The 24,903-nt window shown below is 39.4% G+C and overlaps 1 protein-coding gene across 1 annotated transcript in view; it reads right to left on the bottom strand.

The window, feature by feature from the left end:
• Nucleotides 1-102: 102 nt before the first annotated feature.
• The window catches only part of Pgap1 (post-GPI attachment to proteins 1), an 81,376-nt gene continuing 56,575 nt past the window's right edge, over nucleotides 103-24,903 (bottom strand). The window contains exons 20-27 of the mRNA XM_021198047.2: nucleotides 22,840-22,933; nucleotides 20,122-20,212; nucleotides 18,986-19,183; nucleotides 17,907-18,042; nucleotides 15,685-15,735; nucleotides 11,592-11,779; nucleotides 8,438-8,542; nucleotides 103-7,319 (exon numbers count right to left, since the gene is read on the bottom strand). Of these exons, the coding sequence (XP_021053706.1) occupies nucleotides 7,181-7,319; nucleotides 8,438-8,542; nucleotides 11,592-11,779; nucleotides 15,685-15,735; nucleotides 17,907-18,042; nucleotides 18,986-19,183; nucleotides 20,122-20,212; nucleotides 22,840-22,933 (1,002 nt within the window). The 3' untranslated portion in view covers nucleotides 103-7,180. The remainder of the gene's footprint in view (nucleotides 7,320-8,437; nucleotides 8,543-11,591; nucleotides 11,780-15,684; nucleotides 15,736-17,906; nucleotides 18,043-18,985; nucleotides 19,184-20,121; nucleotides 20,213-22,839; nucleotides 22,934-24,903) is intronic.

Below are 24,903 nucleotides of genomic sequence, written 5' to 3' on the forward strand. Positions count from 1 at the left end.
AAAAACCAAAAAAAAAAAAAAAAAAAAAAAAAAAAAAACCCCCTTCCAAATAAAAAAAAAAAAAAAAAAAAAAAAAAAAAAAAAAGTAATGGAGGTGAACTAAGAGGAAATACATTTGAGTTTATGCCCAAAAGTAACATGTAAAAATAAACAGACTGAGTTCCCAGAAATGAGCATCTTTGGGCAAAGAATATGATTATACTATAAATTGAGTAATTTGGACTTTAATGGAAATTATACTCATTATTTTATATCAACATGTACAAATATAAAAGTTTACATTAAATTAAAAACAGAGGAGATAATGAGGCAGGACAAAGAAGAAGTGAAATGGTAGTGCTCAAAACAAGCTACATTCATTGGCGTTTAGTCACTGGGAAATCCTTACTATAAATCTAATAACCCTTATTTGAAAATGTCAATGCATCTCGATCTGCCACAACACTGACCACACATCTCAGAAGGAATGCACCTCTTTGATAGGATTACTATCAATAAGACAAAGATACATTTCAGTGATTAATTTTTCCATATCCAGCAAGTTTAGAAGCAGAAGTGCCCTGACTATCCTTAAAATATTTTTCCCCAGAAACTTTAGCCAAATCTAATTTCTCACATATATTCAGACTAAGTCAATTTTTAAATTAAAATGAAATCAAAAGAAAAAGCTCTAGAAATTAAGGGGGGCCTCAGGAACAGCAGCTAAGTGATACTCAAGTAAGCATGGGTCAATTGGTACTTAAAACTTTTATTTCAACAACTCGAAAGAAAGGGATTTCAGACAACCTCGAGAAGACCACCCATAGTAAAATACAGTTACAAGACTACAGGGCATTGCTTTGTCATTTTAAGGCACAGTCTGTTTTATCCCAAATAAGTTCAAGGTCACAGTGATGGGGTATACTCAGTTTTGGTTTATCTTGGGCATGTTGCTACATTTATAGTTAGTCCTATGTTTAAGAAACCACAGCATCACTTCAAAATGATACATGTCAGTGCCTATTTTCAAAAAAAAAAAAATACAAAAAAGTATGTAGCACAACTTCCTAATTTATACATAATAAAAATGAAGATTTCTTTCCCAACCACACAGCAGGGGAGGGAGATCTGTACAAGAACTCTCACAAGCCTCTGCCTCCATGCAGAGCCTGCTTATGTTAAGGGACAGGCGTCTCCCACTGAGGCTAAGACCACTGCACACAGAAGACAAACTCCTTCCAGAGGACAGAGCATCCTGAAGCCAGCTCCCATAAACGACCTTTCTTTTAATTTATCATCAGTCCCCAACAGTTAGATAATCATTACTTGATCAAGACCAAATATTTCAATATCTGGTTTTCTGTGCTGTCTCTTCAATTGTAAGGCTAACTTATGAAAAATGTACCAACAATACAGTACTGTAGGGCAAAGAAGCAGTAGATGCTAAGCAAAACTAAAGAAACACTGCAATTTCCATGCCGTTCCTCTGAGGAGGAACTAGCGTTCACATGACTGCACTGTGGCTATAGTTCTAGTTTTATCTAACACCGTATCAATGCCAGGGTTTTTCATTAACAACTGTATTTCAGAGTATTTGGCACAAAATATGCATGCTAACTGGTTTGCCTTATACTATATTAGGTTCTAGTGGATAGACACTAGGGACTAAGCAGAGACATACAGAAAGCAAAAGAAATACCACAGGGAAGGTTTCAACTGTAGAAACCACACACCTACACCAAAAATGGATTGTGCAAAGCAATTGATTTTTTTTTACACCACAAAACAAGCCACAGTCAGATTACTTCAAATGATTATTGCCACAATTAACTGCTAAAAGATTACTATTAAGTGGATTCACCTTTTAGCCAGCAATGTCAGGAAACCGCACACACACACACAAAAAAAAAAACCACAGAACACACTGTTCTAAATCTTTGAAAAATTTCAAAGAACAACAGAATAGGGAACATGTTTTCATGATATCCACATTTATTGTAAGTCCTAGATGAAAAAAACTGAAAAGATTACTTTTGTTTTAACCCCAAATTACTAAGAAAAGTTCATTGGCACAAATATCCAGAGGTATCTTACAGTTTCATTTAGCTTTGGTGGTAAAGTATGTTTGCTAACCTTGAGAATACTTAGTTTCCAATACAGATTACCCTAAAAAAAAATTTAAATGCATCCTTTTTTTTCTCCTAAAAAAGGGATGTAAAAAGTCCAATATGAAACAGAAAAAGTACACATGAAATACAAAATACACTGTCTGTTTGGCTCTAGAGCAGTCAGTAGTGCTACACAGTGTCTATAAACTTTTGTCATAGTAACATCACTACCTTACAAATACTAAAAATAAAAACATTTAAAATAGCACATGAACTTTACAAAATCCCCACACGCTTCTTAGACTAAGATTAGAATTCAGATATGCAGAGTTTACACTAACTAAACACCAACAGATACAGTTTCCCACTGATGTTCAAATCAACAATGTACAGAATGATTACATGTTGACTCTGACTCAAGATACCAATTCTACATCAAGTCATCAGAAATTAACTGGTTTCTTAGTATAAGGATTTTTTTTTTTTGGCAGTGTTACACAACAAGTACTGAAAAACAAAACTGTTCTTGATTTTAAAATTATTATTCACACACGTTAATCAAGCTGTAGGTTAGATATTGCCACCTTTGAATACAGTCGCCCTAGTTGCACTGCTACGTCTCCAATATTAACAGAGTAACAACATGCCTACTATCAGCATTTCCAAGTCTTACTCTGTTCTCAAAACCAAGTGACCAACATATAAAATTCTGTTTTTATTTATTCGCACTATGTTTTGTAATTGCAGAAGTTTAAGCATTTATAGCACACATTTGGACTGAATGACCCGACTCCCATTTTCCATAGCACTCTGAAAAGTTAGGAGTGTGAGGAGCCCAGAGCTATCTTATTTCCTCACACACCAGCAAGCCTAATGTTGAAAGATTAGATATTCACAGAATTATGTTTCTTGTTCAAAAAGTCTGCAGTAAAATTCTAGCTGTTAACCTTACAGTTTGTAGAGTGAGTCCTATATTTACTTTATGTGGTAAGGAAGCTTTCCCGGAAGGAAGTAATGTCTTAACCCAGAAGTTCCCATGGTTCCCTTTATTCTGCCAAGTGTCATACTCCCCGGATGGACTGTGACCCTCAATCAACTCCATAGTCTCTTGTTTCCTATGATATGCAAACTCACAAATCTTCCACATGGATGAAAAACAATCAACAAAGACTTAGCTATCCAACGCATCAACATTCTTTTGGATTTTTTTCCAAATGATGTTTTAGAACCACTTCCTATATGCTTAAATACAGCATTCTAAAAGTTTGCATCAAACCAACTAAAGCAAGGCAATGCACTGATGCAGACCTGTCTAAGGGGAAATATGAGGCACCAGATTTATTCCACAATTATGGAATCGACTGTTCTGGTTTACTTCATGATATTTGTGGATCCCCACCTCTTGAGTATTTGTGTGTACATATTCATGTATGTGCACCCGTGTGCATACATGAAGGTGCAGGGAGAGGTCAGAGGAGTAGGGCAGAGGTCAGTGCTTGGTGTCTTCCTCAATCACGTTCCACCTCATTTTCTGACATAGACTCTTTCACCAAACCGGAAGCTTGCCAATATGGCCGGGCTGGCCGGCCAGCAAGCCCTGAAGATCTATCTGACTCTACTGCCCCAGTGCTGGGATTGTAGGCATGCACTAGTTAGCCAGTTTCTCACATAGATTCTGGCAGTCTACACTTGGGTCCTCATGCTTGTGCCGCAGGCATGTGACTATCTGAACCACCTCTCCAGGCCTACTTCCCATGTGCCTCCTGTGGCTTTCAAGAACTAAAAACTGAGTTCTTCTTCCCTCTACTTCAGCATCTTCCACAGGAGGGATTAAGAGAGTGCATGATGAAATGAACACACTATGCTATAAGTGAAAAGAGTAAAAGGCTAAAAAAAAAAAAAAAAAAGTACAGGGTCTTGATAATAAGGCAATCAGCCTTGTATGCATTGGTGAGCATTGTGAAAAATGTGTCATGTTGACATGTGTGATAATTATAAAGATCACTCAATAAAAAGTATCCCTTCATAGATAGCTGAAATTACATAACTAAGATATAAAAAGATTTAAAAGACTAATCAATACATGATCAATATAGACATAGGGCAACCTCAAAAATCAGTGTTAATGTAGCATAAATGGTTTCTTTAGAAGTTTTCACTATAGTGACAACCAAGAAAATAGTAAAATTGACTTAGTTTTGACATGGAATGAGTCCAGACAAGCTGTGCATTATTCAAGAGGAGAGAACGTAATTAACATACACAGGCTCCAGATTCAATCCCTGGTATACGCATTTACATAGACACACAGCTGCAATAGCAATGTCTTCCTACGTATCAGGTCAGGGGCTGAGAGGGCTCAGTTAAGAGTGCTTGCTCTTCTGGAGGATGATTGTTTGGTTCCTAGTATTGACATCCAGCAATTCACAGAGCACCTCCAACCGCCCTCTGCTGGCCACAATGAGCACCAGCACACACACACACACATACACACACACACACACAAAATCAACCTTCAAAAAAATGATCAGGTCTAAATTATAATAGCAATAATCTATGAGGGCATTTTAAAAAAATACTAAGCACTCAATAATCAGACAGATTAACTGTCTGATATATACCCAATCTATTTACAAGCAAGAACCCAGTTGTTAAATAAGTACTTTTACCCCAAAACTCAATTTCTTAAAAAACAAAACAAAACAAAATAAAACCCAAAAAACATGACAACAGAACTCAAAAATTTGTTGTATTAATCTCTACCATAACCTATATTCATGTACACATGATAGACAAAAGTATGTGATATTTCTATGAAATAATTTCCTTTTAAGGGATAACACTTTCCCTAGTCAGATAGAGTCTTACCTAGCTTTCTGTGTCTAAATGCTTGATGAAGATTCTATCAAAGCACGCCCATCTGCGTTTATGTGTGAGTGTGTATCTATGAGTATGTGTGGCAAATGGCTGAAGACCCAGGCTATTATTTGAAATATTTTTCTGGCATAAATAAGACTTTAAGGGCTTAGGGAATTAGTACTTCCAGATAAAAATATTGTTGTGAGTATTAATGTGCTTTGATAACAAATATACTACTCGTGAGTAAGAAATCAAACTTGATACAACCTATTCATGAGCAATACTGGCTACGCAGGGAGACTTTAGATCTCATAAATAAATAATCATGGCTGCCAAAAAGTCTAACACCAAATTTTGGAAAGTTCTTTCTGTGTGTAGATGTATGTTCAAATTCAGAAAGTTAAAGTATTCAGTTGCCATTAAGTTGAGCTATGTCTATAATACCACTGACAGAATGAAAGACAGCATGTGTAGAGAGGCCACACATCTCCAGCAAAGTTACAGCAGATACATTCCTACTTAGATATGTGAGTGTTGTGCCATGAGAAAATTGTAATTATCCAATGAACTCACTCTCGGGTACTCAACAAACACTATGGTACAGTTTATTCCTTTTGACACTTTTCTAAAACAAGGGACTTAAGAGTCTGCCATGTCTAGTACAATGGCTTTCCTTTAAAAGTCTTAATAAGTGAAAATATTAATATTTAACAAGCACAATGCCAGTCAGACAGCGACGGAATCATACAAACCAACTAACTTCTGTGGTAATAACCTGACCCTTCTTAGCTCTGAAGAAGGAAAGGTCCAGGGAAAAACTAACGTGGCTGATGTGGGCGGAACCCTCCGGTTGGCAGTAGTAGCTGAGAGGCTGTGGCACCAGGTGTAACAGCCGATAAAACGAAGCTGATTCTTAGTACCATTCCTGGGTACTGAGAAGGATGTAAGGTCACAAGTGCAACTGTGAATTCCGTAACACTGGAGGACTTCACCTGAAAGGCTCACGGGCATTTACAGGACACACATCTAAGTGAAGGGTTTGACGACACAGGTCTGACTCAGCATGAGTTTATTCTAACCGAAGGCAAAGAGCAACTATATTCTTCAAGCTCCTGACCTTCCTAGTTTTCTGTAGCTAAGAATGAACTATAATTGGAAATGAAATAAAATGTTACCCCCGCTTCCCCCAGTGGCAAAACTGTAGTCTTAAGAGACGTCTCTACAAACCAAGATTCTGCTCTTAATGAGTGACGTAGGTGTGCAATCTATTCAGGCAGTGTTCACCTTTTCAGTAAAGGCTGTCCATTGTTTCTCTATTAGTATATAGCTTTGTACATCAAGTACAACGTTGTATTTCTGCTGAGACCCTTCCTCCTCAGTAGACAAACAAATGATGCAAACCCAGAGCTGTTCCGGCCTCTGGAGTTATCCCTTTAATAACCTATCATCGCTACAGGCACTCCTGGCAACCACTTGGCAAGGAATTAAGTCAGGGGCAGAGACTGACTGTGCCAATGCAGAATCTGCAAGAACATTCTTTTGTTAATAGATCTTTTCATAGATTTCTTCCATGCTTCTAATATTCACCAAGTATACACTGTAAGATTCATATCTGAAAGCTCATGAAAATTGTCATTGTTTTGAATCTGAACTGCAGCGGTTAACCAAAAAACCTCCCTTTAATTTGAGGCTCTTTTTCACAGATGTAAGATGATGGATCAAACTTTGTCCACCATGGCTGCCAAAAATTGACCAGACTCCTTCATGACTATTTTACTTCTGAGAAAACAGTTGTCACTTCTAACAATCTTTTAAGACTTATTTTGAATATGTAAATTATAACAAACATAAAGCCCACTTTTCAAAACAAAGTCTGATGAAACTAGCTGAAGTTTCACTTAGACGGCACACAGCACTGCATCTCTAGGTCTTTAGAAGGTTCCTGGGATGGCGATGAAAGCTAGTTGGTATGTACAGGAGTCCTTAAGACAGAGGCCACAGCATCCCTTCACTAATCCGTCAGATATGACAAGTATACAGATGCTACACCACGGACTGAAACCATGCTTCAACTACTTCCCTCAAGCATTACAAAACTAATTTCCTATTTTCAATACTGTAAAAATAGACTTGTCTTCTCCAGAGGACCTCACTGTTCCTGGTGGTGGAACTGTACGTTCACTGTGTCACTGGTCCAAAAGGCATGGACTGCTTCTCCTTCCTTAGGTCCAGTCTTACATAAAGTTGCATAACGCATGGAATACAAGAGGAATGATCACAAAACACGGGACCCTGTATAAATGGGAGGAGCCGAAAGCAATCACGCCGACAGCCAGAGGAAGTGGGAACTGGGAGACGGTCTTCAGCAATTTACTGTAAAGAGATGGAGAAATATGCATTATTAGACAAATTACATCGTGAGCTGAAATGAAATATGTAAACCTTTAATATAGCTTTATTTATTTATTTTGGTTTTTCGAGACAGGGTTTCTCTGTATAGTCCTGGCTGTCCTGGAACTCACTTTGTAGACCAGGCTGGCCTCGAACTCAGAAATCCGCCTGCCTCTGCCTCCTGAGTGCTGGGATTAAAGGCGTGCGCCACCACGCCCGGCCCTATTTATTTATTTTTAATGTTCTGATCATCCTCTTTTTTCTTGGTGTTTTGTTTGAGACAGCAGCTCACTATAGTCTTAGCTGGCCTGAAACTTGCTTTGTTGACTAGGCTGGCCTCAAACTCACAGAGATCTGCCTGCCTCTGCCTCCCAAATGCTGGGATTAAAGTTGTGCACGACCATGTCTAGTTCTTTTGGTTTTCTGAGATAAGTGGCCAAGTCAAGATTTGCTCTGGTTTCTCTATATCATTTATTTATTTATTTGAGATCTGGGCCAATGTAGCTCAGGCTGGCCACCAACTCTGAGGATAACGTTGGCTGTAAGTTTTACCTCCCACATGCTCAGACCACAGGCATGCAGACCACAGGCAGCAGCAGCACCTCTGCATTTACGTTAGACTGATCCTGAAACAAGTGTCTCAGAGCTTGGAGGCCTCCCAGAGCGAAGGCTCAGTCAAAAAAGATCAAGTGCTGTCACGAAGCACATCAAACACAAATACAAGCATAAAAGGCTAAGCACGCACTAAGCCTCCAAGCACACACTAAGGCCTCAAGTTCTTATTACTCAGCTGCTGCAAAAGGTCAATCTTAGCTACAGTTCAATCTACTTAACATTACTCCTATCTTTTGGAAAGTTAAATCTTAAATATCATATAAGAGTTAAGTTTTAAAAGAAAAAACCCAATTTTTTTCCTAACAAAACTCCTACTCTTTAGAAAACAAGCATAATATATGTGCATATGAACTATATATTTGCATATAAATGATAGTCACCTTATGGTTTTACTTTTAGTAACAGTCAAACTAAATATAAAGAGTATGTTTCAAGAAATAAAGTGATAATACCCAGTGACACATGGAAGAAATAAACTGTTATACCTTGACTTTATTGAGACAGTGTGAGTGTTCCCAAGAATCGCTATAGCTGGAATAAGGAGAAATGCCAGGGGTTTGCATGGGTCAGGACTGAGTTTAAAATAATACCTAGGATAAAAATAAAACATGTGTCAACAAAGCAGAACTGATGGTTTTAAATGATCAGAATCAAATTCAGAGAATACAGAGGCTCAAGTAAAGTAACTTCTCATTAGTTTTTAATTTCATAATAATTACTTGTAGTCATTGACAGTAAGAATCCCATAGCCTTTGAGAACCTGACTTTTCCCTCAATTCTGACTAAATTTGAACAAAATTCTGGATCTTGACTAAAATACAAACAAAAGGATTTCAACACCTAGTAACCTTTGATTTTGCTTCCTGAGGTCTGATTCTGCCATTTTTCAACCCCGTGTGAGAGGGACCAGAAGTCCCAACCACAAGTGAGCCAGGCAGTCTGGGACAACGGAAGTGCACAGGAGAAAGCCGCCATCCCCTTGCAAGCTTTAGCTGCAGTAGAGGGTTATAATGACAGTGACCCCTAAAGTACACCATAACACTGCAAACTGACCTTTTAATTTTAAGCAGAAGGAAGGACCTTCATGATAATAATTATCAAGAGTAATTCAGGGACATGAAAGGAGCGGAGCAGGAGAAGATACTTAAAGATATACCACATACATGAGGAGGAAAGAGGCGCACAAGCATGACAACTTGGGAAAGAATCTCGGTAGAAAGTCAATAACTACACGAGACAGGAACAAACCAAACATAACAACAGCATGTAAGCAAATCTCTAAGGAGAAATGAGTGCACTTTTAAATAATTACAACAAACAGAAACAGTCTAAACTCTTCAATTAAGATACAAATGGGCTGAACTGTGTGTGCCCTCTGAAGGAAACTCATCTCTCTGACAAAAATGCTTGGACTAAAAGTGCAGGAATGGAAGGTGAGCATTCTGTCTAGATAAGTCGGCGACAGAAGGCGGGCATTCCTATCATCTAGGTAAGTCAGGAATGGAAGGTGGGCGTTCCCATCTGGATAAGCAAAAGTAGCTACATTGGCAGCTGACAAAGCAGACATCGTGAAGAAAAAAAAAATAGTTCAAAGAGATAAAGAAGGTAACTATACATTAATGAAGAAAATGCCCATCAAGAAGATATAAGGGCTAGAGAGCTGGCTCGCATTTAAGAGTGTGGTATACCCTTACAGAGGACCAGAGTTGGTTCCTAGAAGACATGACAGATGGGTCACAACTATAACTCCAGCTCCAGAGGACCCGCTTTCTCTGTTCTTCAAAATGCATCTGCACTCATGTGGACATATGCATGCGCACGCGCACACACACACACACACACACACACACACACACACACACACACATGCATAAAGTTAAAAATAAGGTAAATAAGCCCTCAAAAAGATATAAAAATAAAAATATATATATGATGAATGTTGACATCTATAAATTTCATAAAGCAAGTGCTACTGAACATAAAAGAAGAGATTGATCCTGGTATGATAATGACATTCACACTCCCTCATCAAAAGCTTAATCATCCACACACTCCTTCCTCAGACTGCTTCAAATATCAAATGTACTTAACAGACACGCATATTCTACCCCCCACCTGTGAAATACAATTCTTGTAGCCTACAGCACTTTCTCCAGGAATAAGTCATATTATAGGGCCTTAAAGGAAGTCTTCATTTTAAAACACTAAAATAATTTTTGTATCTTACCGAATCATAACAATAAAATTATAAACAAAAGAAACTACAGAATTAATATTAACAAATCAACTTCAATAATATACTTTTGAATAGTCAGTGGTGTTGATTTCCCTAATCAAGGGAAATTTTAAAAATTGATAATCAAACGAAAATGAAACATCACTATCAGAAGCTTTGGAATAAAGTAAAGAGAGTTTTTTAACAGGGAAGTGATAGATGTAAGGACCTACATTTAAAAAAAGAAAACAGATCTCAAATAACAAATTAAACTCTAAGTTAGCAGACAGATGAACACTAGGACAGAAACTAATGAAATGGAAACTAAGGAACAGTAAAGGGGACAATGAAATAAACAGTAAGCTCTCTGAAACGGTAAACAGCATTGGCAAACCCTTAGCCAAACTAACCACAAGAGCAGGAGAGAAGACATAAATTAATAAAACTAAAACCAAAAAGAGCAAATGGCCTTTAAGGAGTCAATAAAACACCAGGAATAAACCTATACACCACTGGAGAAAGAAGCTGAGGGAAATCCTAGAGCGCTGAAAGACCGTCTACATCTATGTATCAGCAGATGTGTTGCACAAAGCAACCTGTGGATTCACCGTGAGCTTGTGAAAACTGCAATGGATACCAAAGCCTCCTTGTGCTTCCACATCTTTTTTTTTAAAATTTCACACATTAGAAAAAACATGCCACACCTGTTTTCCCCGAGTCCAGCTTACGTCACGGAACTTGGTAACCTCCAAGTTCATCCATTGTCTTGCAAAACCCGCCATGCTGTTCTTCCTGGCTGAATGGCATTGTGTATATAGGCTATACTCTATTCATCCATGTTAATGAGCCTCTAATCTCATTCCTAACTTGGCAGCTGTTGGTACTGTTGTACCGATCATGTGCACGCACAGCTGTTGCACGTAGTGCTCTTTGTGGGTACAGCATTGCTTTGGCTATTTGGAATCCACTGTGCTTCCAAATAAATGTTAATACTGCTTCATTCCGCCTCCTAATTACGATTGTTCCTATGCATTGTATTGACTTTTTCTTTTTAAAGGTTGCTTTGGAAAGAGGAGGGGGACCAATGGAGAAGAGAAGCTGGGACACGCGAAGATGACCTCAACATAGGAAAATACGTGTACAAAAAAAGTTACAGTGAGATCCATTATTTTCTATACCATGCATAATAAAATAGTTTACATATCACTTTTTTTTAAAAAAAAATATACAAATCACCTTCTCTGGCTGATTTCTGGAGAATATTATAACCTGAAAACTTGTATCATCGTGGCTAATGAAGGAATGGAAACATACTGAAAACTAATGCCAGGCGATACACCGCAGCACCAGGAGTACAGCCAGGCTCCGGTGAGAGAGACGTGCTCTGTGAACCACACAAGCAGTACTGACACAAACAGACACACCTAAGGTTCTTTAACCAGTAGATGAGAGACGGCATGCTGAGCAGCACAACCCACGTCAGCAAGTTAATCACAGTGCTGTGCATGCGCAGGCTGTCTTCAGCATCGCTAGCACATAAGCGAAGACTCTGTACAGCAGGGTCTTTGTGGTGGTTGGACTTTTTTTCACTTCTTCTAGAGTGTTTGGGATTCTAGGAAGCAATAAAATAAGAACACCAAGATATGAATAAGCAAAAATAAGTTCAAGATATCACTCGGAATCAATCACTAAATTACTTAACTAACTCATCTTTTCATTTCCAAACTTAAATAAATTACTGAAATTACTTTGTTAAAAGTACGTTAAAATTGCTACCATCATAAGAATTTTGGTTTTCTGTTGTTTGTTTGTTTGTTTGTTTTCTTTGAGGTGTCATCTTGCTATGTTATCCCAGCTTGTCTCATACTCTTGGGCTCAAGCGGTCACTCTGCTTCAGCTTCCTGGGTGCTTGGAACACCAGCATGTGTGACCACGTCCAGCTACGTCCTTTTGACTTCTGATTTTTATTGTTAGTAATAACTCAACATAAAATTTATAACAGTTTGTTTCTCAACAACAACAAAAGTGCTAAATATAACAAGTTAAACTGAGAATGAGTCAGATCTGTCAAAAAGTTAATAAATTCATAATTCCCTTTAAACACTGTAAAATCCTCACCCCGCCACCCCTGGCTTAGTTAGGGTTTCCAGTGCTCAGAAGAGACATCATAAAAATTACTTCTCTCTCTCTCTCTCTCTCTCTCTCTCTCTCTCTGTCTCTGTCTCTGTCTCTGTCTCTCTGTCTCTCTGTCTCTCTGTCTCTCTCTCTCTCTTTCCAAGACAGGGTTTCTCTGTGTAGCCCTGACTGTCCTGGAACTCACTCTGTAGACCAGGCTGGCCTCAAACTCAGAAATCCGCCTGCCTCTGCCTCCCAAGTGCTGGGATTAAAGGTGCGAAAGGTGTGCACCACCACGCCTGGCTCTCTTATAAAGGACACTACTTGTTGGGGCTGGCTTACAGGTTTAGAGGTTCAGGGCATTATCATCAAAGCAGAACATGGCAGTGTCCAGGTAGACATGGAGCTGGAGGAACTAAGAGTTCTACATCTTCATCCAAAGGAAGTCAGGGCAGTCTGTCTTCCAGGGGGCTCTGAAGAGGGTCTCGAAGCCCACCCCTACAGTGCCACACTTCCTCCAATAAGGCCACACCTACTCCAATAAGCCAATATACCTCCTAATAGTGTCCCTATCTGAGCCAAACATATTCAGACCACCACATTCCACAACACACGAGTCTATGGGGGCCATACCTAGCCATAGCATTATGCAAAATACATTGAGTCCAACTCCAAAAGTTCCCATAGTCCCTAGCAGCCTCAACACTGATAAAAGTCCGAAGTTCAAAGTCTCTTCTGAGATTCATACAATCACTTTACTATAATCTCCTACAAAGTCAAAATAAAAAAGCAGATCATATGCCTCAAACATGGAAATACATTTCCATTACAAAACTTATTAGAGAGGAAATATGGGATGAAACAAGACTAAAAGCCATCTTGAAAAACTCCAAACTCTGCATCTTCAGGTCAGATGTCAAAGTGCTCTTCAGATATCCAACTCCTTTCGTCTTTATTGACTGCAACAGACTTCTTTCTCCTGGGCAGGTTTTACTGTTAGCAGTTTTCCTCTGCAGGTATCCCATTGCTCTGGCATCTCTAACATCTTGGGATCTCCACGTAAACTTCAACTTCACAGCTTCTTATTCCAACATTTGGGATCCATACATGATCTCCTGGGCTCCTCCAAAGGGCTTGGGTCATATCTCCAGCTCTGCCCTCTGTAGCACTCCAGGATCAGGGTGATTCCACTCCACTGCTGCTGCTTTTCTTGGTGGTTCTGCCATGGTACTGGTGTATCCAATATGCTGGGCTCTTCAACTATAACTAGGCCTCACCAAAACCCTCTCATAGTCCCCCTTTATGTGGTGTGCAAGCACCAACTTCTTTGCATGACGCCTACAGCCTTGGGCTATCTACTGCAACTGAGGAGATGATGTCACCAAATGGCTTCCCTGGCCTCTCACAGTGTCAAGCCTCAGCTGATCTCCATGACCCCTTCATACCTTTAAAACCAGTACTACCTGGGTGATTATTACACATTACCAAGTCCAGATGCAGCATAAGGTAAAACCTTGGCTATCGCTGGAACACAACTTCTTTGTGCTTTCAGAAAACTCTTCCCAGAAAATTTCACCTCAGTGATGCTGGTCTCTTCTTAATCACCGCTAATTTCTTAGCTCCAGCTAACCAGCATCGATTGTTCCAGTAGTCCCTTCTATTCCTGACTCTAAAGCCAGAGCCACATGACTGGAACATGACTCCCTTGTCATTACATTATCACCAACTTTCTGTTTTCCAACTCCTTCACTGCCTAAACTTGGCTGTCCTGGAACTTCCTCTGTAGACTGACCTTGAACTAGAGATCTGCATGGCTGTGTCTCCTGAATGCTGGGATTGAAGGTGTGTACCACCACGCTGAGCCAAAGCTTTTCTTTACCTAGAACTTGCTGTCTCAGGCTGGCCTTGAACTCAGAGATTTGCTTGCCTTAGTCTCCTGGGATTAAAGTTGTGTACCACCTTGCCTGGGCCAAAGCTTTTCATGGTCATTATTCCTCAAGATCCAGATCAAAAGCCTGTGTCTTCCAGCTTCAAGATCTGGATTACAAGTGTGCCCTCCATTTCTGGACTGTAGTTCATTCCAGATTAAAAGTCCAAATGAGAGCCGGGTGTGGTGGCACACGCCTTTAATCCCAGCTCTTGGGAGGCAGAGGCAGGCAAATTCCTGAATCTGAGGCCAGCCTAGTCTACAGAGTGAGTTCCAGGACAGCCAGGGCTACACAGAGAAACCCTCTCTCTCTCTCTCAAAAAACAACAACAACAACAAACAAACAAACAAAACCTCAAAACAAACAAACAAACAAACAAAAAGTCCAAATGAAAACGATAACCAGGTGACAACATCTAACATGATATAACTATTCCTTGTTCAACTGCCAAGACAAACAATAAACTAAGCTGGATGGGATCCTGCCCTGAGATTACCATGCTCTTAATCTGTTTATCTCCTTAAACATGAGCTTCAGCTCCATTTGACTTCCTGGTGACCCTTTATTACTTGAACTAGACATTTTGTATTTTTCCTTTCTAAGCTTGCTATGCTTGAGGAAAATACTCTTCATGAGAGTAAGCTGGAGGAAAAAAGGCTATGCGGGGCTTTGCTGAGACTTTCTTTTTCAGTGCCATTAATCTGATTCTTTTTACCTGAAGAGTATGCCTTAGCCTCAGGCAGACTCTTCAGACAAGGGCAAAAAGAATCTACATTCGTGATCAAAATATCACAAAAACAGTCTCTAGGCTACATACTAATATTCTTCTCTGAAACTTCTTGAGCCAGGCTCCCACAGTTCAAATCACCCTCTGCACCAATGCCGTCCATATTTCCACTAGAATGGTCCATTAAGTACTAGGTAAAGCATTCCACTGCTTCCCAAATCCAAAGTCCTCAAATCCACATTCCTGCAAACAAAAACATGGTCAGGCCTATCACAGCAATACCCTAGTCCCTGGTACCAACTTCTGTCTTATGGTTTCCATTGCTGTGAAGAAACACCATGACCAAGGCAACTCTTATAAAGGATAACACTTAATTGGGGATGGCTTAGAGGATCTGAGGTTCAATGCATTATCATGGCAGGAGGCATGGCAGCATCCAGGCAAGCACAGCACCAGAGGAGCTGAGAGTTCTATGTCTTCGTCCAAAGGAAGTCAGGGGCATACTGTCTTCCAGGAGGCTAGGAAGAGGGTCTCAAAGCCCACCCCCACAGTGCTACACTTCCTCCAACAAGGCCACACCTATTCCTACAAGCCAATACCTCCTAATAATCCCACTCCCAGAGTCAAGTATATTCAAGCCACCACACCCCCAAACGTCAAAACAACAATAAAGAAAAAAAAAATCAAATGTATATTTTCTCAAGTATTTTCATATCAGCCATATAGAGTTTAGAAACAAAAACTTACCACTGGCTGATTATTTTTAAATGTTGTTAGGCTGGCTTGAAGATGAACAACCTAGGAAGAAGAAATTACTTTAATTTTACTTGTATTTGGAACAAAACCAATAGACTTTTTTTTTTTTTTAAATAAGATTGTATTTATTTTATGTATGCTACTAGACTGTCATTGTCTTCAGACACACCAGAAGAGGGCACCAGGTCACAATACAGATGATTGTGAGCCAGCATGTGGTTGCTGGGAATTGAACTCAGGACCTTTAGAAGAGCAGTCAGTGCTCCAATAGGCCTGTTTTAAAAAGTTAAAACTGAGAAGCATTATGAAAATTAAAAATACAAATATGAACATGAAGCTGGAGAGATGGTTCGGTGACAAAGAGCACTATCTGCTCTTGCAAAGGACCTGGGTTTGGTTCCAAGCCCCCTCATGGCTCACAAGCCTCCATAACTCTACTTCTAGGGTTCTCAAAGCCATCTTCTGGCTTCCATGGACACTGACACACATGTAGACAAAACACTAATACATATAAAATAAAAATAAGCAATACTGAAAACATTTTTAAAAAAGCAACCAGACTTTATTTAAACATTTTTAAAATGATATTTTAAGAAAGAAATCATAAGAGATGCTAACTCTTATGGATTTAAAAAGAAAAACACAGCCGAGCAGTGGTGGCGCACGCCTTTAATTCCAGCACTTGGGAGGCAGAGGCAGGCAAATTTCTGAGTTCGAGGCCAGCCTGGTCTACAAAGTGAGTTCCAGGACAGCCCGGACTACACAGAAACCCTGTCTCGAAAAAACAAAACAAAAAACCAAACCAAATCAAACAAAAAAAAAAACAACCCAACAACAACAAAAAACAAAGGGTTGGAGAGATGGCTCAGCAGTTAAGAGCACCGACTGCTCTTCCAGAGGTCCTGAGTTCAATTCCCAGCAACTACATGGTGGCTCACAACCATCTGTAATAAGATCTGATGCTCTCTTCTGGTGTGTCTGAAGACAGCTACAGTGTATTCATATAAATATAATAAATAATTCTTTAAAAAAAAGAAAACCACAATATAAATAATACAAACTTCCAGACTATGCAGAGACTGTTTAAATCCTGTGATCTTATGTGTAAATAATGGTTTGCTATAGTAATTTTACATTTTGTAGGTCAAAAATTTGATTATATTTAATATTATATAAAAAAGTTCAATTATATGTGGTGGTAAATTACCTACAAGACTTTTAAGAAAAAATTGTAAATTTATTGTTTCCCACAAATATCTGATGGAGTTCTGGCCTTGAGTCAGGTTTTTTTTTGTTGTTGGTTTTTTTTTTTTTTTTGGTTTTTCGAGACAGGGTTTCTCTGTGTAGCCCTGACTGTCCTGGAACTCACTCTGTAGACCAGGCTGGCCTTGAACTCAGAAATTCACCTGCATCTGCCTCCCAAGTGCTGGGATTAAAGGCATACACCACCATGCCTGGCTTTGAGTCAGTTTTTAAAAAAATATTTCTAATTAAAAAACAGAACCTAACCATGTAATTTATAAATTGAAGTAGCTCTACACTGCTGTTCAGATGCACAAAACTTCCCTTTAGAAAACTGAAAATAATCTACAGTGTGCAGGTCTCAGTGTTTAAAGAGTCAGTAAAAGCAGTTATCTAGTGTGGTGTCAACAGTGCACCACATGATCAATGCACCATGCATGTAGCCTGTAGCCTCCTAGATCCACTTCGAGGCTGGCCATTTATTATTCAGTGTTCTCTGTCTCTGCAGGAAAATTGGCAGGCAGCTTGATTATTGTTATCATTGCCTTTGACTCTCCAGCCATATCTGTCCATATTCATCGACATGACTGACAACATGATTAAAACTAAAGTTTGCTTTTCCTACTTCTGAAAAGTTTAAGTCCAGTCTTAAAATGTTTAAAAAGTTAATGCTTGCAAGAACAAAAAGCAACCTAAAACAATAGATTACACCTTTCTTCCTTTGTTTTAATCAAAATCCCCACTCAGACCAATAATTTCAATTCTATACTTAACTAAATATATATTAAATAACCATGATGCAAAAAACCAAAAAAACAAAGAACAAAAAATATCACCTTTGCACCATCAATTTTCTGATATAACAGAGGGCTGCACTCAGGAGAATCACAGTCTGTGATCCTAACGCCTATGAGACAGTCTACAGGTGCCTAACACAAAGCCCAGGCCTTCTGCTTTCCTGATGCACATACCTTAAACACATAGTACAGGTAAGACAGAAGGATGGCAAGTGCTCCACAAGTTGTCCAGCTCACTATGAGAAAGACAACTGTCAAAACAGGCAAGTCTGGTGACATCACCTTGATATCTTTAGGAAGTTCAGCAGGTCTGGAACAAAAGGAACAAGGTTTTTTTAAAAAAAAATACAGTATATTCATATAGTCAAAAAAACCAAACCAATGTATAGGCTGAGGATCCCTCATGTCACAGGAGGACATTCCAATCCATGAGCTGATTGGTAGGCCACAGTCAAAATGCAGGTGTATTATGGAAACTGTACAATAACCTTCAGGTTATATATGATTTCACACTATTTATGTGTAAATATTTAAAAATCTAAGAGTGTCTGAGGCTGCAAACACTGAACAGCTTGAGCAGTTCAAAGGGAAAGCAACAAGCCGGAAGAGCTCTACTAGGCCCTCTGCTGGTTATTAATCTTGTTAATATGTGAGGAACACAAAGTGAACAAGAAAGTACTTCTCAACAAAGGTATGACGTCATATACAGTTCTATAAGACAATGTGAATATTACTCCAATCAGTCATTATGACTGTCACTGAGGAGGAAAACATGGCAATTATTGACAGGTCCTGTGTCATGCAAGCCTGACAGAAGAACACATTTCCATCTGTGAAGCCTGAGGTCTCACTGACAAAAAGCTGAGAGTAACTTTATCAGGAAAGCCTCGAGTAACTTTAAATTCAAACTGCCTTTGGGCCTGTACTCAATACAACCTCAGGTAGTGTTTTTAGAATTTAGCCATTCATCTAATCAGGTGGTAAGGACCAGGATTGGAGTCTCCTTCCTTTGAGTGTGATAACAGAAGTCAGAGCCTTTATTTACAAAGTGGTGACAAGACTCCTGTTGAAATGCGTGTGAACTTGCATCTGATTTTGCACATCCCCTCCTCTCTGCTTCTTTTCAGTGCTGAGGGTTAGGCTCAGAATCAGGTCCTAGCACATACTAAGCACATGCTTTTCCTCTGGTCTACACCGCAGCCCCTGTATTTTCTTCACTGAGAGTAGTAAGAAAGCTTTTGGCATCACTTTACCTTTTCAGAGCTAGCCACAATGAAGAAAGAAGCTGCACAGATGTAGAAGAGAGTAGACCACTCCAGTACGCAGTACATGTTCCAAACAGAAAGAGAAGCAAGGATACAAGAGGGAAACACATACTCTGGCTAGTCAAAACGATGGCATCTAATTCCGGTAATAACACTGCATCCCATAATTCCTTAAACCATTTATACCTGTAAGGCAGACAAATGAGACCATAAAGTAGAAGCAAAGACAAATGAAATTGCAACAGCTGTTGTTTAACTGTTTATTATCATCTGAGGTGTTTAGCCATCTACCAGAATCCATAATGTGCTAAAATAGTTTATAAAATATACTGAAAACAAATCTTATTTCTTTTTGTTTGTTTTTCGCATAAATGTTCATGTAGCCCAGGCTGGCTTTGAAGTGTAGATCTTCCTGCCTCCACCTTATGAGTGCTGGGTTACAAGTGTGTGCAACCATGTGTGGTTTATACTCCACTCCCTTCTCTCTCTCTCTCTCTCTGTGTGTGTGTGTGTGTGTGTGTGTGTGTGTGTGTGTTATACTGTACACAGACTGAGCCCCTTCTTCTACAACTCTATGCCTATTCCCTTGAGATAGGGTCTATCACTGAACCGGGAGTTTACCATTTCAGCCAGCAAGCTCTCAGGTTCCAACTGTCCTTTCCCACTCAATGTCGGAGGGGGAGGAGGGGTTTAAGGCAAACGGCTTTGGAGTCAGTACTAGGGATTCAACTCATGTTTTCACAGAAGCATTTTTACCCACCAAGGGACCTTCTCAGTCCTTGGTTCTTAATTCTAATGAACAAAACAAGTAACTTATCCTCCAAGTGAGTCTACTAAGCATTATGTATCTGGGTGCTCCTGTACTCCTGTCAATCAATCCCTACCTCAACTAATACAGTGTTTAGCAGCTTAAAGTCAGGAAGCCAACAGCTATTTGGAATGATCTATAACTAACTTTTGAAATGATTTCACTACTGAGAATAAGCATACTGGGTCTTTTCCTAAAAGAAAATTCAAATTAATAAAATATATCAATTGCCAAATATATATAGAAGTTCATACTACATTATGAAATCAAACATAATTATTTTATAAACAAGATTATCACAGATAATGAAACTTACCCCAACAAAAACTTAATCATAATTACAAATGGGTCAACTTTGTATGGCTTGGCTTCTTTATCCAATATGGTAGCATATTCTAAGCAATAACCTGGTGGTTAAAGAAAATCATTTGTGTGCAACAAAAATTCACAAAGATACTTTGTCTCACAATTCCAACAGTAACATATAACAAAAGAATAACATTTTACCCCCAGACTGCAAGGGTCTATAGCTTTACCACAGACAGTACTCTTGGAAGGTTCACTGAAATCCACACATCTAGTCATCTGTTAAGGAAATCTAGGGTGCCAAAGCCAGGGCTTTACATGTATTGTTTTTATAAATATCAATAAGTGATTTTGATATTTTTATTGGGATATAATTCTTATGCTATACAGTCCATCCACTTGAAGTCCATAAATTCAATGACTTTTAATATATTTGGTTTTACATCTATCACTACAGTCAGTCTTAGAACATTTTCATGACCCAAAAGAAATTACTTTTAATTTTTCCACTGTTTGATAATCGCTAATCTTCCTTTTGTCATTATAGATATTCCTATTCTGCACATGTACTATAAATGCAATCATAGAATGTATGATCTGGGTGATTAGCTTCTTTCATTTAACACTTGTCAAGACTCAATCATACTTAAACATATATATATACTTTATTTTGAGGTGGTAGGGATCAAACTAGGGAGGACTTCTTGCACACCAGGCAAGTGTTTTATCTACCACTGAGTTATACCATCAGCCCTTCATATCTTTTTAGCAACTGCTTTACTTATAAATAGTACTACTGTGGATATTTGTGTACTTGTCTATGTGGATGAAAGCTTTCAGTTCACTTTGGTATGTTCCTAGGAATAGAGGGGCTGAGTTATACAGTAATTTTTCATCCATTTGAAGCACTGCTAAGCTATTTCCTACAGTTACATATGAAGGTTCCAATTTCTCTGCTACCTTATTATCCTATAACTACATTGTACTGTACTCATTCTAGTGTGTACAGGTGACATGACTTTCATGCTTGCTGCATAACTACCTCTGCATTTGTTCTAGAACAGTGAGTTTCAAATATCCCTAGTGTCTCCTCAGACAATCCAGCAGATCTGTGATTAAGAATCACTTGTCAGTCTGTTAGAACAAAGCAGTATGGAGTGTCTCTTTCTACAGTGGAGTAAGCATACTAATCTGGCTGACGTCATACTGCCAGAGCAGCCCCACGATTCAGAGTGTGTTTGAGACTCAGAAGGCAACAGTTCCACGTTCTCTCTAAATGCTGACCTTGGTTTGCAATGCATATATGTGTGCATATAAGTGCATATGTGTGCATGTAAGTGGGTGTAAACCAGAGTCCATTCTAATAGAAGGGAGACCAAGAAAGGGTGAAAAGTTGATGAGGAGATTGAGGACACATCTAGGGATAAGCTACACAGGGACACATGACACAAACGGAGAGCACAAAGGGTGGAAGGGGAGCTTAGTGTAGAAAACCAATGATAACACACTGTATTTGAAAAATCCACCATGAGAATTAATGGATTAAACCTTAACAGAAAGGCTATTAAAGGGCACTGAAGTTTTGTGAAGGTCATTTAAAGAACAGAGTAGTTAGAAAATGCTGTGGTCCACAGACATGGTGAGGAGGACTCCTGACATTCCACAGCTTGGCCCCACGCTTTCCCCTTCTCCTTCCTACCTCCCCTGACTACTGTCCAAGCTGAGCCAAAGCTTGGCCTGCTGGGAAGCCACATTCTGGATCTGCTCTTCCCTTGGCTGACTCGGGGAAGCTGACTTCTGTGGACTCTTTTGTCTTTTGCCACATTAAGATTTTTAAAAAATAGTAATAGAGCATTGCCTCAAAAATTGGGAGAAAGGGGAAGGCAGGGGCATGGAGGGGGAGAGAAACAGGTTAGATGAGGGGGAAAAGGAAGAGAAGGGATGGAAGGCAGAGGAGCGAGGATGGGGAGGACGAACGGAGTAAACTAGGGAGGCAAGCAAGATTAGCGAGTGCACGCACACTGCCAGTTTATCAACACAAGCATCTTAGCAGCAAGAGGAAAGGGTGTGGTCGAGAAGAAACTCTAAGACCACAGCCTTAATTACCAACATGTGTTAGAAAACAGAAGAACACGTCCCTCATGGGGGCATGGTCAGCAGAATCTAAGCTATGAGCGACACAAAAGTACACAATGTTTTCACTAGGTTACAAGGGGGAGTGGTGGGATGATGGGAAACTGTAGGTATGGAACTTAACGATGAAACCTAAGGACACGCTGCAGTATGTCGATCTTACCTGAAAAGCACCAACCACTAAGATCCCTTGATACTGGCAGGCCACCACTAACCCTCTCTTCTGTCTCGTTGCTCCCATTCCTTCTGGTTCTTTCCTTCTTACCTCCTTTCCTATCTCCCTTGCTTTCTCCTCTTCCTCACCCTTATGGGTCATTTTTAATGTATACAGTAACTTTTGCTTCTTTTATAGACAAAAGTACTGAAGGGACTGAAAAGACACGGAGAGGACTGGTCACAAAATCACACCCTATTCTGGTGTTTCCAAGGTGGTAGTTAATTCTAAGAACTTCCTTATTATGCCTTCTAATTCATCATAGCCTAAATAAATACGACCACACAGGGCACTGGCTTTGCTCTCTAGTACTGGCAAAACAAAACCAAACAAAATCAGCATTTAAAACAGCATTAGCTTTTAAGGCATGAGCATTTTTACCTGTTGAGAGGAGAGAGTATAACTGTCCTCCATAAGCAAGAAGGATGCTAGATACAACGTAGGCAGGAAGGGCTCCACCATGAAATCTAACTACCTAGAAGATAGGCAAATCAGATGTCAACTGGAATATCTGTGCTGATGAAACAAGAGTATTTTCACACAAAATAAAAAAGGTTATTCTCCACTTTGCATTTTTCTTGACATGGCGGCACACACATTTCTAGTAAGGAACATCACAACCCTAAATAATATTTATTATTGATGTAGAGCATCATAGAAAAATCCGACTTTTTCACCAAGGCATAACTGAGTGCCCATGCTATAAGGTATTTTGAAAGCATCCTTACTGAGCACCCAGTGTTCACTCATGATGCCCGGCATCTTATATGCATTATCTCATTGTGATCTTAGCAAAAAGAACACCTTGAAGTGGTTTCATCCCTATTTTAAGGACAGAAGAATTCAGGTATGGAGGGTCCATATGTTGTAGTAGTATAAATGTTCATGGTTAACTTACTTCATCTCTATGTGCTAATTAATAAAATGGGGACAGTACTAATGCTTATAGGTGGGTATAAAGATAAAGCACAAGTCACTGCTGAAAGCAGCCGGAATGATAACTCTCACTAGATAAGCCATCACAAATCCTTCGCTGTAATTATTAACCTTTACTAAACTGGAAATCCTGTGAAACTTGAACTTAAACTCAGCCTAAGCTCACGGCCACGCATTCCAGTGCTTCAGGATGTCATAATCTGTATAAAGCACACTGTATTAAAAGTGATGTTAAGTCAATTGTTCCGCTGGCATACAGTAACTAAACAAAATCACAGGTTCAATTGTGATATTCCTATATATATACATTAAGTATGTCTCTCAATATTAGCATTCGTTTACTTTAAAGTTTTTCTGATGGAGTCTGATTAAAACATAAATTGTCTACTACCTGGATGAAGCATATGGCAGTTGAGCCTAACACAAAACACTGTGTAAAACTTCAAAAAGCCCAGCGTCCTCCTCATTTTCCTAGTACTTTTCAAAGCAAGCCGAGTTTACTGTTCGAGAAGCATCTCTCATCTCTCCAAGTCCTCTGAGGGGGTTTCCCCCCCCCTACTGAGCAGACAGGACAGAGACTGCTTGCTCATGTACCAGGAGAATGTGAAGAAGCCTTTAGTTACACAGAATGGAAGGAACGCTTGCATGCAGCTACTTAGGAGGCAGGAGAATCACTTGAACCTCACACCGTAGGCTATGCAGTGAAGTTAAGCAGCCTGGTGCCTTCAGGGCTATGTGCGGCTTTAGCTCTCACTGAGCTGTATGTCCTTGTGCAAGGCATCCTCCTTATCTCTATACCTCATCAGGAGAACGATGGACAGCATTTCACTAAATGCACCCACCTCATGCTCCCACTTGAAATGGTAACTGACACACAGCAAGTGATTGAGAGTGGTCACTGCTATCAATCATGAACATCCTTAACTGTTCCAGAATTCTAGACATGCTCCTACAGTGTATTCCAAACACGAGATTTCTTGTACTGAGAATGGGCCAGTGTTAGAAGCATGTTGTACCAGGCCGTGGATACAGCTGGTCCATAAGGTGCTAAATCAGCCATCAGAAACTGGTCTTCCGCCAGAGTTAAGTGTAGGCGTGCTACACTTGGCTCAGTACATGGCATCGTACTTGCTAACAATTAGAGTAGACATCAACAGTGAAAAACTGAAATCTTTAAATCCAGATTTCAGTTTCCCTTGAAATGTAAAGATTAGGCAACAATATGGAATTCTCCCAAGACAATGATCACATTTTACTGTTTATCCTCTGTCAGGTGAATACTCTAAAGAAGAGTTAATCTTTTCTTTTTCAGAAAAAAGTAATTTAATGAAAAAAATAATCTATTTAAAGGCTGAAAATTCAAGTAGCTACTCTTATTCATCTTCCCCAATTATTTCCTTTCATTGTAGCAGAAGTGTGTGTATGTACACAAAACTAGGGGCATTGGTAGGCATGAGGCCATAAAGGAAGAGGGACAGCAGAATCCCAGGTAAAGAGGAAAGTAGAAAG

The sequence above is a fragment of the Mus pahari genome, chromosome 5, assembly GCF_900095145.1.
Source record: "Mus pahari chromosome 5, PAHARI_EIJ_v1.1, whole genome shotgun sequence".
NCBI lineage: Eukaryota > Metazoa > Chordata > Mammalia > Rodentia > Muridae > Mus > Mus pahari.